At 45.4% G+C, this 14,496-nt stretch overlaps 1 protein-coding gene across 1 annotated transcript in view; it reads right to left on the bottom strand.

The window, feature by feature from the left end:
- Positions 1-14,496, bottom strand: part of KNL1 (kinetochore scaffold 1) — a 201,129-nt gene that overhangs the window by 126,333 nt on the left and 60,300 nt on the right. The window contains exons 8-9 of the mRNA XM_040332074.1: positions 6,013-6,047; positions 5,871-5,923 (exon numbers count right to left, since the gene is read on the bottom strand). Of these exons, the coding sequence (XP_040188008.1) occupies positions 5,871-5,923; positions 6,013-6,047 (88 nt within the window). The remainder of the gene's footprint in view (positions 1-5,870; positions 5,924-6,012; positions 6,048-14,496) is intronic.

Raw genomic sequence — 14,496 nt, 5'->3', positions numbered from 1 at the left:
TGGTAGAACTTTGTAAACGTGTGGACAGAAGACCAGGTTGCCGCCTTGCAAACTTGAGCCATAGAGATCTGGTGGTGTGCTGCCCAGGAGGCGCCCATGGCCCTAGTAGAATGAGCCTTTAATGATAACGGAGGAGGCAACCCCTTCAAGCCGTAGGCCTGAGTGATTAACTGTCTAATCCACCTCGAGATGGTGGATTTTGCAGCTGCCTGCCCCTTTTTGGGCCCATCCGGTAAAATGAACAACACATCTGTTTTCCGGATCTTCTCTGTAGCTTTAAGATAGGCCTTCATGGCCCTGACAATATCCAAGGTATGCAGCAACCCTTCCTTTTTGGAAGTAGGTTTAGGAAAGAAGGATGGTAATACCAAATCCTGGTTTAGATGAAAACTGGATATAACCTTTGGTAGGAAGGAAGGATGAGGGCGGAGAACGACCTTGTCCTTATGTAAAATAAGATATGGTTCCTTACAGGATAAGGCTGCCAGTTCCGATACTCTTCTGGCGGAAACTATGGCGACCAAAAATACTAACTTCCTTGTCAGTAAAACCAAAGGAATTTCAGCCAACGGCTCAAAAGGTTGTTTCTGTAAACTTGACAGAACAAGATTTAAATCCCACGGACAAAGCGGGGATTTAACTGGAGGATTAATACGCAAGACCCCTTGAAGGAAGGTCTTAACCAGCGAGTGGGTGGCCAGCGGCCGCTGAAACCACACTGACAAAGCTGAAATCTGTCCCTTGATTGTGCTTAATGCCAGTCCTTTATCCACACCTAGCTGGAGAAAACTTAATACTCTATCGATGGTAAATTTGCGAGAAAGCCATCGCTTGGACTCACACCAGCCTACATAGGCCTTCCAGACCCTGTAATAAATCACCCTAGAGACCGGTTTCCTGGCTCTGATTAGGGTAGAGATTACTTTCTGAGACAGACCTCTACCCCTGAGAATCAGGGATTCAGCTTCCAGGCCGTCAAATTTAGATGCCGTAAGGCAGGGTGGAGGATCGGACCTTGCAATAGCAGGTCTGGCCGTAGAGGAAGAGTCCAAGGGTCTCCCACTACCATCTTCAGGATTAGTGAATACCATGCCCTTCTGGGCCATGCTGGAGCTACCAGGATAACTGGCATGTGCTCCACCCTGATCCTGCGCAGCAGGCGGGGTAGTAACTGGAGCGGGGGAAATGCATAAAGAAGTTTGAACTGATGCCAAGGGCAAACTAACGCATCGGTTCCGCAGGCCCTGGGATCCCTTGTGCGGGACATGAACCTGTCTAGCTTCTTGTTCAGTCTCGATGCCATGATATCCACGTCCGGCACTCCCCATTTCTGGCAGAGTGTCTGAAAGACCTGTGGATGCAGAGACCACTCCCCCGGCAACAGAGTCTGGCGACTTAAGAAGTCCGCCTGTAGGTTGTCCACTCCGGGAATGAATATAGCCGATATGCAGGGCACATGGGCTTCTGCCCACAAGAAAATCAAGCTCACTTCTTTCTGAGCGGCTTGACTCTTGGTTCCCCCTTGGTGATTTATATATGCCACCGCCGTGGCATTGTCCGATTGTATTCTCACCGGGAACCCTTGTAGTTTGGACGTCCAAGCCCTGAGGGCTAGTCGAGCAGCTCTGAGCTCCAAGATATTGATGGGCAACTGCTTCTCTGCCGCTGCCCAAGTGCCCTGGCGAGTGCAACCATCCAAAATTGCTCCCCAGCCTATCAGGCTGGCGTCTGTGGTTACTATCTTCCAGGTCACAGGACTGAAAGTCTTTCCCTTCAGGAGATTCTGAGGGTTTAACCACCAAGATAGACTTTGCCGCACTCTTGGTGAGAGTGGCAAAGGAATTTCTAAGGCCTGAGGCCTCTTGCTCCATGCTGACAGGATGGCTGCCTGCAGGATGCGAGTGTGGCTCTGAGCGTACGGAACCGCCTCGAATGTGGCCACCATCTTGCCTAGTAGTCGCATACATAGGCGAACAGTTGGCCTTTTCTTTCTTAGAACTATTTGTATTAGCTCTTTGATGGCCTTGACCTTTAATAGGGGTAGGAACACCTTTTGTTGTTCTGTATCCAATCTCATGCCGAGATATTCCAGCTGCCTTGTGGGCAGGAATGCTGACTTGTCTCGATTTAGGACCCAGCCGAACCTCTCGAGGTACTGAATCGTGAGGGCCACTGCTCGTTCCAGGCCAGGAGACGAGTGGTCTACGACCAAGAGGTCGTCCAGGTAAGCCAGGACCGTGACCCCTTGGGTCCTTAGATTGGCTAGGATTGGGGCTAGGACCTTCGTGAATACCCGGGGGGCCGTAGCCAACCCGAAGGGGAGCGCCACAAATTGGAAATGACGCTGAGCCACCGCGAAGCGTAGAAATACTTGATGTGGCTGAAAAATTGGCACATGAAGGTAAGCATCCTTTATGTCTATGGACGCCATGAAGTCGTCCTTCTGGAGCACGGCGACAGCTGACCGAATAGTTTCCATCCGGAATGAGCGGACCTTTAGGTACGCATTTACTCCCTTTAAGTCCTAGATTGGCCTGACATCGCCGTTGGGCTTTGGGATGATAAACAGGTTGGAGTAGAACCCCAATCCCTGTTCCCGGACTGGTACTTCTACTATCACCTTCTGGCATAGCAGATGATTCAATGCCGCCATCAATGCGGCTCTTTTCACAGGGTCGCCTGGTACTCTTGACTCCTGGTAATGAGGAGGAGGGAATTTTAGAAATTCTAGTTTGTAGCCCGTGGTCACGGAAGACCGTACCCAGCAGTCGGGAATGCTGGCCTCCCAAACCTCTGCAAAGAGACGCAGCCTTCCCCCCACCATCGTGGGTGGGGGCGACCCTTCATAAGGCCGACTTGGGGGCTGGCTTCGCAGGTTTGCGGTACCACTGCTTTTTGCCCCCCGTGGCTTGGCCCTGCGGCTTATTGTTAAATCCTGATCTTGCAGGAGGCCGTCGATACTGTTTGGTATTAGAGGGCCCCTGCCCCGGGGAGGGCTGGCGCTTAAATGCGGGCCCTCGGGCCTTCTTCTTGACTGGCAAGAGAGTGCTTTTGCCGCTCGATATAGTCTGAATATATCTATCCAGATCTTCTCCGAAGAGACGTCCTCCATGGAAGGGAAACCCTACCAGGAGTTTTTTGCACGGGGGCTCAGCCTCCCAATTCTTCAACCATAAGAGCCTTCTCATATGGATTAGAAATAAGGATAAACATGACGCCTGCTGGATGGAGTCCTTGATAGCATCCACCGTAAAGCGTATAGCCCTGGGTATATCCGAAAATTCCTCTGCCTGTTGGGCAGGGATAAGTTTAAGCATTTGCTTAGTCTTATCTGATAATGCTTGGGCAACTCCAATAGCAGCCACAGCGGGCTGAACTATCGCCCCTGCTGAAGTAAAGGAGGCCTTAAGTAATGTTTCCAAGCGTTTATCAACCGGATCCTTAAACACCTGTAAGTTTTCTATAGGGCAAGTTAAAGATCTGTTCACACAGGAGATGGCTGCGTCCACCGCCGGGGGCGCCCACCTTTTGGAGAATTTCTCCTCCATAGGATATAAAACAGAGAATTTTTTAGGTGGTAAAAAGACTATATCTGGCTTGATCCAATCCTGAAATATGACATCCTCGAGTAGAGGATGGACCGGAAAAACTGCGTTGCTTTGAGGCGCTCTTAATGAGCCTAAAGCTGAAACCGCCGATACTTGAGGTTCTGGTATGGGTAACTTAAATGCCTCATGGACCATGTCCGTTAAAGCTTGAACCCACAAACTTTCCCCTTGGGAGGTTGAACTAGACTCCTCAGTATCCGGATCCTCGATCTCTGAACCACCCTGGTCCAAAACGTCAGGATTATCCAATTCCCCTAGGGAAAGGATCTCTGAGTCTGAGGGTTCCTGCTCGGGTGACGGAGACCTAGTCCGCTTTCTACCCGAAATAGCCTTAGCTATTCTTTTTGCCATTCTTTTCTCTAGTTCTCCTAAAGAAACAGCAAGCACCCTCTCAGTGACAAAGCCGGGGTTGGACTGAACTGGACCAGCCCCAGCACCAGATCCCCCAGGTCCCATCAGGGCGTGCCCTGATATGTCCTGTGGGGAGAGCAGCGGCATAGCCGTGTCTGAGCCCTCGGATTTTGCGGGGGAATCCCCATCCTTTGTACCCTCTGACCCAGAAGCCATGGTACAATACCGAGGTACACCTGCTATCACCCAGCCACAGACGTAGCTAAGGGGATCTGCCGGTTTGGGAACGATAGAGACTAACGCCCAAACTGAGAAGGGAGATCAGAAGTACTTTCCCTTTTTCTTCTTCTTTTTTTATATATAGGTAGGTTTCTTTTTCCTTTTTTTCAGCAGATGGCTATTGGCAATACTTATTAGGAGACAGAGTATTTTTCTTTTCCTCTTCAAAAAAAAAAAAAAAGATAGATATATAGATATATATATATATATATATATATATATATATATATATAGATATATATATATAGATATATATATATATAGATATATATATATAGATATATATATATAGATATATATATATATATATATATATCTATATATCTTTTTTTTTTTTTTTGAAGAGGAAAAGAAAAATACTCTGTCTCCTAATAAGTATTGTCAATAGCCATCTGCTGAAAAAAAGGAAAAAGAAACCTATCTGTAGGTTTGACAGTCTATTCTTTAGAAAAAGACTGTAATCTTTCCTTCCGCCACTGGGTGCCTCAGCGAGCTCCGCTCTGCGTCCTCCTCCTCTGTAACTCAGGAAGACACTGAGCTTTTGGCAGCTACTGGAAGGGCCTCCCCTTCCTATATGTAAATCGCCGCCCACAGGGATGCGCCCCCACCCCAGCCAATGGCGCGAAAAAACGTTCATATCTCGGGCGCGCGCGCCCGTCGGCGGGGGCCATCGCACATGGAGGAGGACGGAGCGGCGCAGCACCCAGGCAGGTAAGCCCTCAGGTAGGTCACAGACCTCCTCTTAGCATGGGAAACACGGCTCCTGTATTTCACAGAGATCCCACACCTAGCGCAGCAGACCTAGCTAAACAACACTTACCAGGGAGGACACCTATCACTGGGGGAAAAAGATTTGAATCATCCTGTCTCTGACCATAGACATAGTGATTCCTTGCCAATGCAGAGCATACCCAGGCATGACCCCCTGTGCACCTCCCTCCAGGGAATCTGCCAAGAACCAAGTTCCGCAGGCTCCCCAATACTTACCTACTCCATGCCGCAGGACTTTTGCACAGCAAGAGGTCCAATCTTCCCCCATCTCCGTGGGTGGCGTCTAGACCTTCAGGCCCTGGGTTCCTATGAAGGAGCCACTGTCCTGGGCCCATATAGCACCCTGGCAAACAGGAGCTTTAGATGCCCAAGGTTCTAAGTCCTGGGCCCAGGGTCCAGCTCTCTAAAAAGAGAAGCGTTATGGGCAAACCCCATGGCTTTGGGGTCCGGATACTGTCCACTTTAGCACTGAGGCCGTTGGACAGATCCGGTTAGCCTGCCTTGATCCCAAGGATGTGGAGGCAAAGCTAAACCATGACCAACACCTAAGACACTGGCGAAAAAACTGAGGTACTCCTCCTATGGGAGGGGGTTATATAGGGAGGGGCACTTCCTGTTTGAGATTGCCAGTGTCCATCACCTGAAGGTACTCCATATAACCCACATAGTAATGAATATGCCGCTCTGTGTCCCGTGATGTACGAGAAAGAAATTACATTTTCTTCACTTGCAAAAACACGTGTTATTTTTAACAAAGGGTAAACCTAGCTTTAAAAAAAAAATAAAAAAAACCAACAACACCACACAAAAATAGCATAGTGAACTGCACAAGTTCCAAAACCTGGAAGGGTAGAAGATTACCTCTGCTTGGTGAGCTGGAGCTTGAAGAGGTCCATGAAGCAATCTATCCATTCCTAAAACCATTGTACAGAAAATCATCTTTGGTCAATCGCACAAAACAAAAAAACAAAAAACAAAAAAAGAAAAAAACTAAAAATCTTACCAGTTATGGGACATTTACCATCTGTACTTGCATTCCTGTAAGATAGAGACATTGCATAATTAAAGCCGAATATATTATTATAATAAACCACCCCCCAGGGAAAGATGAAAAACCCCAGGAGCCTTGAATCAAACGATTTAAGCCTATTGTAGGCAAATCTGCTGGAACCACTCTGCCTGGCACCTAAGACAGTTAGTTGGTCTGACAGTTTTTGGACTCCAGCAATATGCACTACAGTGAAAGCCAGAACAAACAGTTCTGCCCACCGGAGAATGTGATACCCCTTCAGAGCCGCTGCCGCACTCCTTGAACCCCCTTTGATTGACACAGGCCACCGCAGTTGTCAGATTGAATCCTAAATGTCAGCCCCTGAAGGTGATCCATCCAGTGCTCCAGGGATAACATGATTGCTAGCAGCACCACAACATTTATGGACAATCAAGCTTCCCTTCCCTACAGCTAGCAGTTCCCTGATATTTGAGGAGCGACCCCAACTGACCTCTGTAGCAACTTTTACTGGAACATATTGCGCCCAGTTCTTCACTCCCTGCAGGTGTTCCTGCTGCCCCCACCAGGAGAGATTGATAAAAATCCTCTTGGCAGCTCAACTAGCTGATCTAGAGGATCCTTTCTGCGACCCCAATGGTGCAAGAGAAACACCTGAAGGGGCCTGGAGTGCAATTGGGTCCAGGCACTCCTGGGATGGCTGCAGTCATTAATCCCAATAACTGCATGATCCGCTGAAGAAAGGTCCGTGGGAGCAATTTGAAGGCCTGCACGGCGAGAAGTTTCAAAGTTCTCTCCTCGGGAAGAAAAATCTTCTGAACAACAGAGTCTATTAGATTACCCAGAAAAGGTATGCCCTGGGAGGGTACCAGACAAGACTTCTGTTGGTTGGCTTTCCACCCCAGATTCTGAAAGGTCCGCAAAACCAACTGCAGATCCCAGATAAGGGACGTTGTCTCGGGTAAAGATCTGAAAATCATCCAGATATGGGACGATCGATACACTCTGTATCCGAAAAAAGGCCATGACTTCGGCCATGATCTTTGTAAAAATTCTGGGCGCAGCCGAGAGACCGAAAAGGAAGGGCATTTAACTACAAATGACTCGGCCCAATGTCCATGAGAATCGCAAATCTGAGGAACCTTTGGTGGTTCTGGCAGATTGGAACATGAAGATAAGCATCCTTAAGATCCAGGGTAAGCATGAAGACCTCTGGCAACAATAGATTTTTCAGAATACATGTTCTCCATCCAGAAAAGTCTGTAGAGAATATATTTGTTCAGGATGCTTAAATTGATGACCATCCGGAAGCCGCCGGAAGCTTTTTGAACCAAAAAGACATGGGAATAAAATCCCCGGAATTTTGGACTTTCTGGAACAGGGGATATGACCCCTTCTGTTTCCCACATGGAAACTAGATTCAACATGGCTTGCTGTCTTTCTTGGTTTCTCGGCAGATGAGTAAAAAAAAAAAAAGAATGAATTCCAACCTGTAACCCCTTTCCAATGATTGAACCATGAAGAAATTGTCGTAAATTTCTGCCCATTTGACTAAATGGGACAACCTTCCCCCTACCCCTTATCCTAGTGTAACTGGGGATTTTTGGAAGGTATTGAAGGAGCAAAGAGTCCCCTTCTGTTTATCTTTGTTAAAAGACCACTTCGTCTGTCTCACTATCTCTACGCCTGACAGGGGAGTAGAGAGTGATTAGGAACAGCGATCTCTGTACTCCCAATCAGTACACCCCCCCCCCCAGTTAGAAAAAAATCACTAGAGAACACGTAACCCATTGATCGCCCCCTAGTGTTAACCCTTCCCTGCCAATGCCATTTATACAGTGATCAGTGGCTATTTTTAGCTCTGATCACTGTAATTATGTCACTGGTCCCAAAAAAAAAAAAAAGATCACTGCCATTACTAGTAAAAGTAACCTAAATAAATAAAACTATTAAAATGAAATAAGGAACAGGGAATGACCGGTTTAGACCCCAAAAAATCATATCATAGACATGCCTCCAAGATAGATCGAAAAAGAAATGGATTTTGGTTCCATGACATGTAACTTACTTATAATTCGATATCCTTTCTATTATAATTTACATACAAATGCCTCATTTTAAAGTCCCAAAATCAATTTTTTTAATAAAAATGCCATAAATATATCCCCGATAACTTTTGCGCAAACCAATCACTTTTATTGTGATTTTTTTTTTTACAAGAAATATGTAGAATACATATTGGCCTAAACCGATGAAAAAAAAATTTAGGGGGATATTTATTATAGCAAATAGTAAAAAGAATTAATTTTCATTTATTTTTTTCAAAATAATCTGTCTCTTGTTCATAGCGCAAAAAAAAAAAAAAACGCAGCAGATCAAATCCCACCAAAAGAAAGCCACTTGTGTGTGTGTGGGGGGGGGGGGGGGGGATGACATCAATCTTGTTTGTATAAAGCATTGCATGATTGCGCAATTGTCAGTTAAAGTGACGCAGTGCCATATCACAAAAAAAATTATCTGGTCATTAAAGGGGATAAATCCTTCTGGGGCTGAAGTGGTTAATGCTCTCTGCCTAGCCTGTCGGTTTAGGTGGACGGCCATGCCTTGGTAGGTTTGCAGTTGTGCAATACGCGTTCCATTTTCAGATGATGGATGGAACAGTGCTTCGTGAGATGTTCAATACTTGGGATTATTTTATAGATCTCCTAACCCTGCTTTAAACTTCTCCACAACTTTATCCCTGACCTGTCTGGTGTATTCCCTGACCTTCACGATGCAGTTTGTTTACCAAGGTTCTCCAACAAACCTTTGAGGGTTTCACAGAACAGCCGTTATTATACGGAGATAAATTTACACACAGGTGGACTATAGTTACTAATTAGGCAACTTCTGAAGGCAATTGGTTACACTAGATTTTAGTTAGGAGTATCAGAGTAAAGGGGCTGAATATAAAAGGCATGTCACACTTTTCAGATATTTGTGAAAAAATAAATAAAAAATAAAACACACACACTTTCCTTCCACTTCTCAATTATGTGCCACTTTGTGTTGGTCTATCACATAAAATCCCAATAAAATACATGCAAATTTTTGGTTGTAACACGATTAAATTTCAAGGGGCATGAATACCTTTTCAAAGCACTGTATACTAAAGGGTTTGTTTTTATAATAAGGGAAGATATGGTAGTGTTTTTATCCCCATTTATTATAGTGGCTACTAATGGGTGTATGTACTTTAATCTTCTGGGATCTTTGAAGTCTGCAAGTAGGTTTAGTTTTCCACTGGTGCAATGGGAATATGACCAGCTGAGGCTTCAATCGAGGCTTGTCTTTTTTTTAATCTTTAAGGTATGCGGAATGATTAATAAGGTATGGCATTACATACAGTAACCAATGACATCCAAAAATAGACATTCAACCCATCACTTCAAATAGGCAGTGGATATCAGCGAGAAGGCTGAGTTCCTCAATCATATGGAAGAAAAAAAAAAAAAAATCATCATCAACTGTAGGTTATTGCCTCCACATCCAAAAATGCCTGTTTTTCAAACATAACTGTGATGGGAACCTCAGATTCCAGAATACAAAAAGTTTTATGGGACGTACTCATACCAATAAAGAATCCCGCCTAAATAGGCGGGAGCATATTACCCCTACCCTGCGATCACTGCACTGGCTCACTGTGGTAGATCGCGTTGAGTTTAAGGCTCTTTGTCTCGCCTATCATGGGACGGGCCCGCAATATCTGAATTCCTTGCACGAGGACTCAGATCACTAACAGCTGGTCTTGTCACTTGCCCATCTGCCCGTTTTCTTACCTTTGGGGGCAGACGCTTTTCTGTGAGAGCAACGGCTCTATGGAATAGTCTCCCTGTTTCCATTCGGTCTCTCCCCTTTATTATGGCCTTTCGTAAAAGGCTAAAAAAACTTGTTTTTTTGAGGGAAAAGCAGGCTGAGTCATGTTCGTTCTCCCTGTTGTTCCTTGGTGATCTGTTTTTTAGTTTTTTTTTTTTTTTGCTCTCCTTTTTTATTTTCCTTCTATTTCTTTCCCTCCCTGACTTGATTTATCTATTTACAGTTATGTTTTCTGCGCTTAGACACTGCCCTGACGGGTCAGTATTTGGCGCATTATAAATCCATTAAATCAATCAATCAAGAAATAGAAATAAGGGGAGTCCAAGGTGACCATAACTAGCAGGTATCGAGCCAATGATAGGTAGGGAATGTCACTTATGAGTCTTGAACTAGATCAGTCATGGCTCTTTTCCTTGATGTTGTATGGGCGGCACCTATTAAAAGGGAAATTTTCTGGGTAATATTAAATTTTGGCGGGGCCGACAGCTCCAGACTTCCGATTATCACCAAGGAAAAATCGCTCAAGTGTATGTCTCATCGTTTGAGTACCGGAACAAATCCCAGTGTGTCCAACAGTATTGTGTTCCTCGCCGGCGGTCCAACGCTGAGGATCCGAGAAAGGAGGAGGCTCTAACCAGTCTCCTGTCAGGATGAAGCCGGAAAGCCCTGTCGCAGATACCAGGTATAAAGTCTTGGTGTCCGATAATAGGCATTAACGGTGAGGAAAAACTCACTGTCTCTGCTAGCCTATATCTGCGGAGCTAGGGTAAAGTGGGTTCAATTAATGGGTGTGGAGAAGAAAAGGGGGGGGGTGACTGCTCCCGCTCCAGGGCAGGCCTGCCAGAGGGGTCAGCACAGTTCGTGCCAAGGAGACCCATATTTATGAGTTGAGTGTCTGCACCAGTCTACTACTCTATTCATGTGGACCGCTGTACAATATAAAGCTGGGTCTGGGAGTCCAAACCGAGGTAAAGCAGTCTCGGCATAAAGTTCATCTTTAGGACATTGCATCTGCCAAACCAAAACAAAAATAAGAATAAAAAAAAAAAATTGCCATGTTCTTCCATCTGTCCAAGTCTGAAGATTTTTTTTTTTTAAATGGGGTTGGAAGTCGAGTTGGTAAATTAGTGGGAGGTTGGAGGGGGATCTTGGTGCCTAGATATTGGATAGCTTGAGGAGTCCATCAGAAGGGGAAGTTGCCACTAAGGCGATCAAGAGAATTGGGAGTTAAGAGACGTTGAGCGCCTCCGACTTCTATAAATGTATTTTACTCGTGTATTGCAGGCAAGAGGACTGGTAAAGAAATGTGGCTCTGATACGTAAAACAGAAGGTCATCCACATAAGCTGCAACTTTATGGTGATAAGAGCTGGTTTCGAGACCTTTAATGTCAGGGTTGAGCCTAATGTGTTGCAGTAGGGGTTCCAAGGAAAGCATGAAGAGGAGCAGAGAGAGCGGGCACCCTTGTCTCATGCTGTTACTTATCTTAAAGGAGTCGGAAAAGCTACTCCATTAATCTTAACCTTTGCTGTAGGGGTGGCAGAAATCCAAGACAGAATGGTTGATGGCATCCCAATGTATCTCAAGGTGGCCAAAAGAAAAAGTCCAAATTCACCCTGACGCTTTTTCGGCGTCTGTTGATAACATCTATAAAAAGTATGTACCCAGTATCCCAGGGTGTGCCCCTCACACCCTGAGATACTGGTTACATACTTGTTGAGGAAAGGCGAGTCATTAGGTCTACGTCTGGGGATGGTGATGGTTATTTTTCTGGAATGTTTCAATATTTATTTGCATTTTTTATTTTCGATTTTGATACTGTAAAAATTACCCTGAAGAATGCTAGACATTCGAAACGCGTCAGTTTGTCCGTCTTGCGTGCCATCAGCCCTTTGGTGAAGGGCATTGCTTGACGGACAGTATAATTTTTTCATACAATCCTTTTATACATTCTTTTGTCTTATTGTTTATTGTTGGCATTTTCTATTTATAACATGTAATACATTTTACATTTTTTATGAATTTGAGTTGAATATTTGTTGCCTTAAAAATCCCACCCCCTTTGAGGTTTTTTCAGTTTTGGAAATCTACATGTTGGGAGTCTCTGGAACCAGGGACAGAGCATTAAGGAGGATGTAGTTCTTACTTCGGAAAGCCAAGGCTCATTATCCTGAGGGGCTGGCGGCCTTCTGCTTTGAGACCGGCAATTCCTATGTGATTGCTGGGGCCTTTCGTTTGGAATCCCAGCGGGATCTCTGTCGCTCGGTGGAAGGACAAATGCAAGCCAGTTGGGGGGGAAAGGCACAGGGGCCATTTCTAGAGATCTGAAGAATGCTGGAAGATCTGAGGGGTGCCGGAAGATCTGAGGGGTGCCGGAGAGTATACAAACTGCCCCCCTTCCTTGCAATTAGATGAAAAGGATGGCCCCACTTGTAGGTGATCTCCAATTCACCAAACTTCTCCAGTAATGGCTTCATACAGCAGCACATTTATAGGGTCCTACGGGACACGTCTGGTAGAAGTATCTGTGCTCCATCAAAAGTTCATGTGCCCCCTGTGCCATGCTCGTTAAAGTATGTCTTCTTTGACAGAGTAGCTGTGAAGGCAGCAGAAAACATCTGAGTCTGTCTTCCGAGGGGCCCCTGGGTCCCTAGGTCCCATGGACCCCATCAATGGCGATCTCAGGGGGGAGCTCCAAGCAATTGTTGAACATGGCAGTCACAGTCGCCTTGAGGTCTGCCTGACGAGTGGCTTCAGGCAGGCCGCAGATTCTAATGTTGATTGGTCCGATACTGCATTATGCGTTCCTTGCAAGCTAGAAACATCTTGACGGAGGGCGGCAGAGTCCGTTTCAAGAGTGGACACTCGTGAGGTCATATCAGCTACTTACTGCTTAGGACCTGTAAGCGCCCCTCGGAGTGCAATCTCAACTAAATAAAAATCCTCACTAGCGGGTAACTTTTGCAGGAGGGCCCATAGAGACTGTTCATTTAAGGGTGGAAAAGAGGGCTCCTGTGATTGCAAGGCCAGGTGAGCAGGATGCACTGTGGTTTGCGTGAGCTGTGTTAATGTCAGAGGCACACTGGACGTTGTAGCCTAGGAGCTCTGGGTGACTAGTGGAGCCCTGAGACCACATGCCGAGTGTAGTTGACGAACCACTGATACTTGACCATAAACAATATATATATGTGTGATTTTTGTGCTGTGCTTTCCCTACTGTGTCCACACAGTCGATATTACTCTTCTAATCAGGTGCTATGCTTTAGTGCATAAGTGTTAGAAATAAATTAAATTGTTAATTTCCTAAAATCAAACATTCAAGTAAAAATATATAACTGAATCAATACATAGTGCAAACTGTGCTACCATCAGAAAAGGTGTGCAAGAAAAAAATAATAATAAACGACAATTGGTGAGTTATACTGGATGTGCACTCAAAAAGCTCAATCCAGTCTATAATACAAAAACAGATGCTTTAGGGAATAAATAGGGAATAAAATGATGGTCATTGAAACGTTTTAAACGTTTTATCTTGCACGGTATTTGCGCAATAATTTTTCAAACGCCTTTTTTTGGAAAAAAATTGTTTCATGAATTAAAAAAAATAACAAAACAGTAAAGTTAGCCCAATTTTTTTGTAAAATATGAAAGATGATGTTACACCGACTAAAGAGATACCTAACATGTCATGCTTTAAAATTGCGCACAAATGGAATGGCGCCAAACTTCGGTACTTAAAAATCTATATAGGCGACACAATTTTTTACAGGTTACCAGTTTAGATTTACAGAGGAGATCTAGTGCTAGAATTGTTGCTGGCACTCTAACGCATGCGGCGATACCTCACATATGTGGTTTAAACGGCGTTTACATATGTCGGCGGGACGTGTGCGTTCGCTTCTGCGCGGGAGCTACTGGGGATAGGGGCGTTTTATTATCACTTTTATTTTTATTACAAGGAATGTAAACATCCCTTGTCATAGGAATGTGTGTGACAGGTACTCTTTATGGAGAGATGCGGGGTTAATAAGACCCCACATCTCTCCTCCAGGCTGGAAAGCATGAAATCGGTGAAAGAAAATTCACCGATCTCACGATTACTGTTGCTTAGCAGCCGCAATTGCGGCTTTGTTTACTTACGGGGACCCGGCCGTGACGTCATCACATCGCGCCCGGGTCCTTCGACGGTCATAGAGATGACTGGTGACCATCTGGTCACCAGTCATCTCTATGCTTCCTGCCAGCGCCGGACGATTCGTTCTCCGGGCCCCCGATGGCACGGGAGAGCCCGGAGAAGCACCGGATGGCGGCGGGAGGGGGGGATGTCCCCTCCCGCCGCCTGTAAGAATGATCTAGCGGCGGAATCGCTATGATCGTTCTTATGTTGTGCAGAATCGCTGGCAGAAGAGAAGGATATCTGAATGATGCCTCTAGCTCCAGGCATCATTCAGATATCCCCCCACAAAGCCCAGGACGTCATATGACGTCCACCCGGATCGTTAGAGGTCCTTTGTGGACGTCATTTTACAATGGGCTGGTATGGATATGGTTAAAAAACACATTTGAAAGCTACTAAAACATATGATAACAGTCCATGCAAAAAAGTGCTATGTGCTGCGTGTCA

The sequence above is a fragment of the Rana temporaria genome, chromosome 13 (assembly GCF_905171775.1).
Source record: "Rana temporaria chromosome 13, aRanTem1.1, whole genome shotgun sequence".
Taxonomy (NCBI): Eukaryota; Metazoa; Chordata; class Amphibia; order Anura; family Ranidae; genus Rana; species Rana temporaria.
This window is presented reverse-complemented; position numbering and strand designations above follow the sequence as displayed.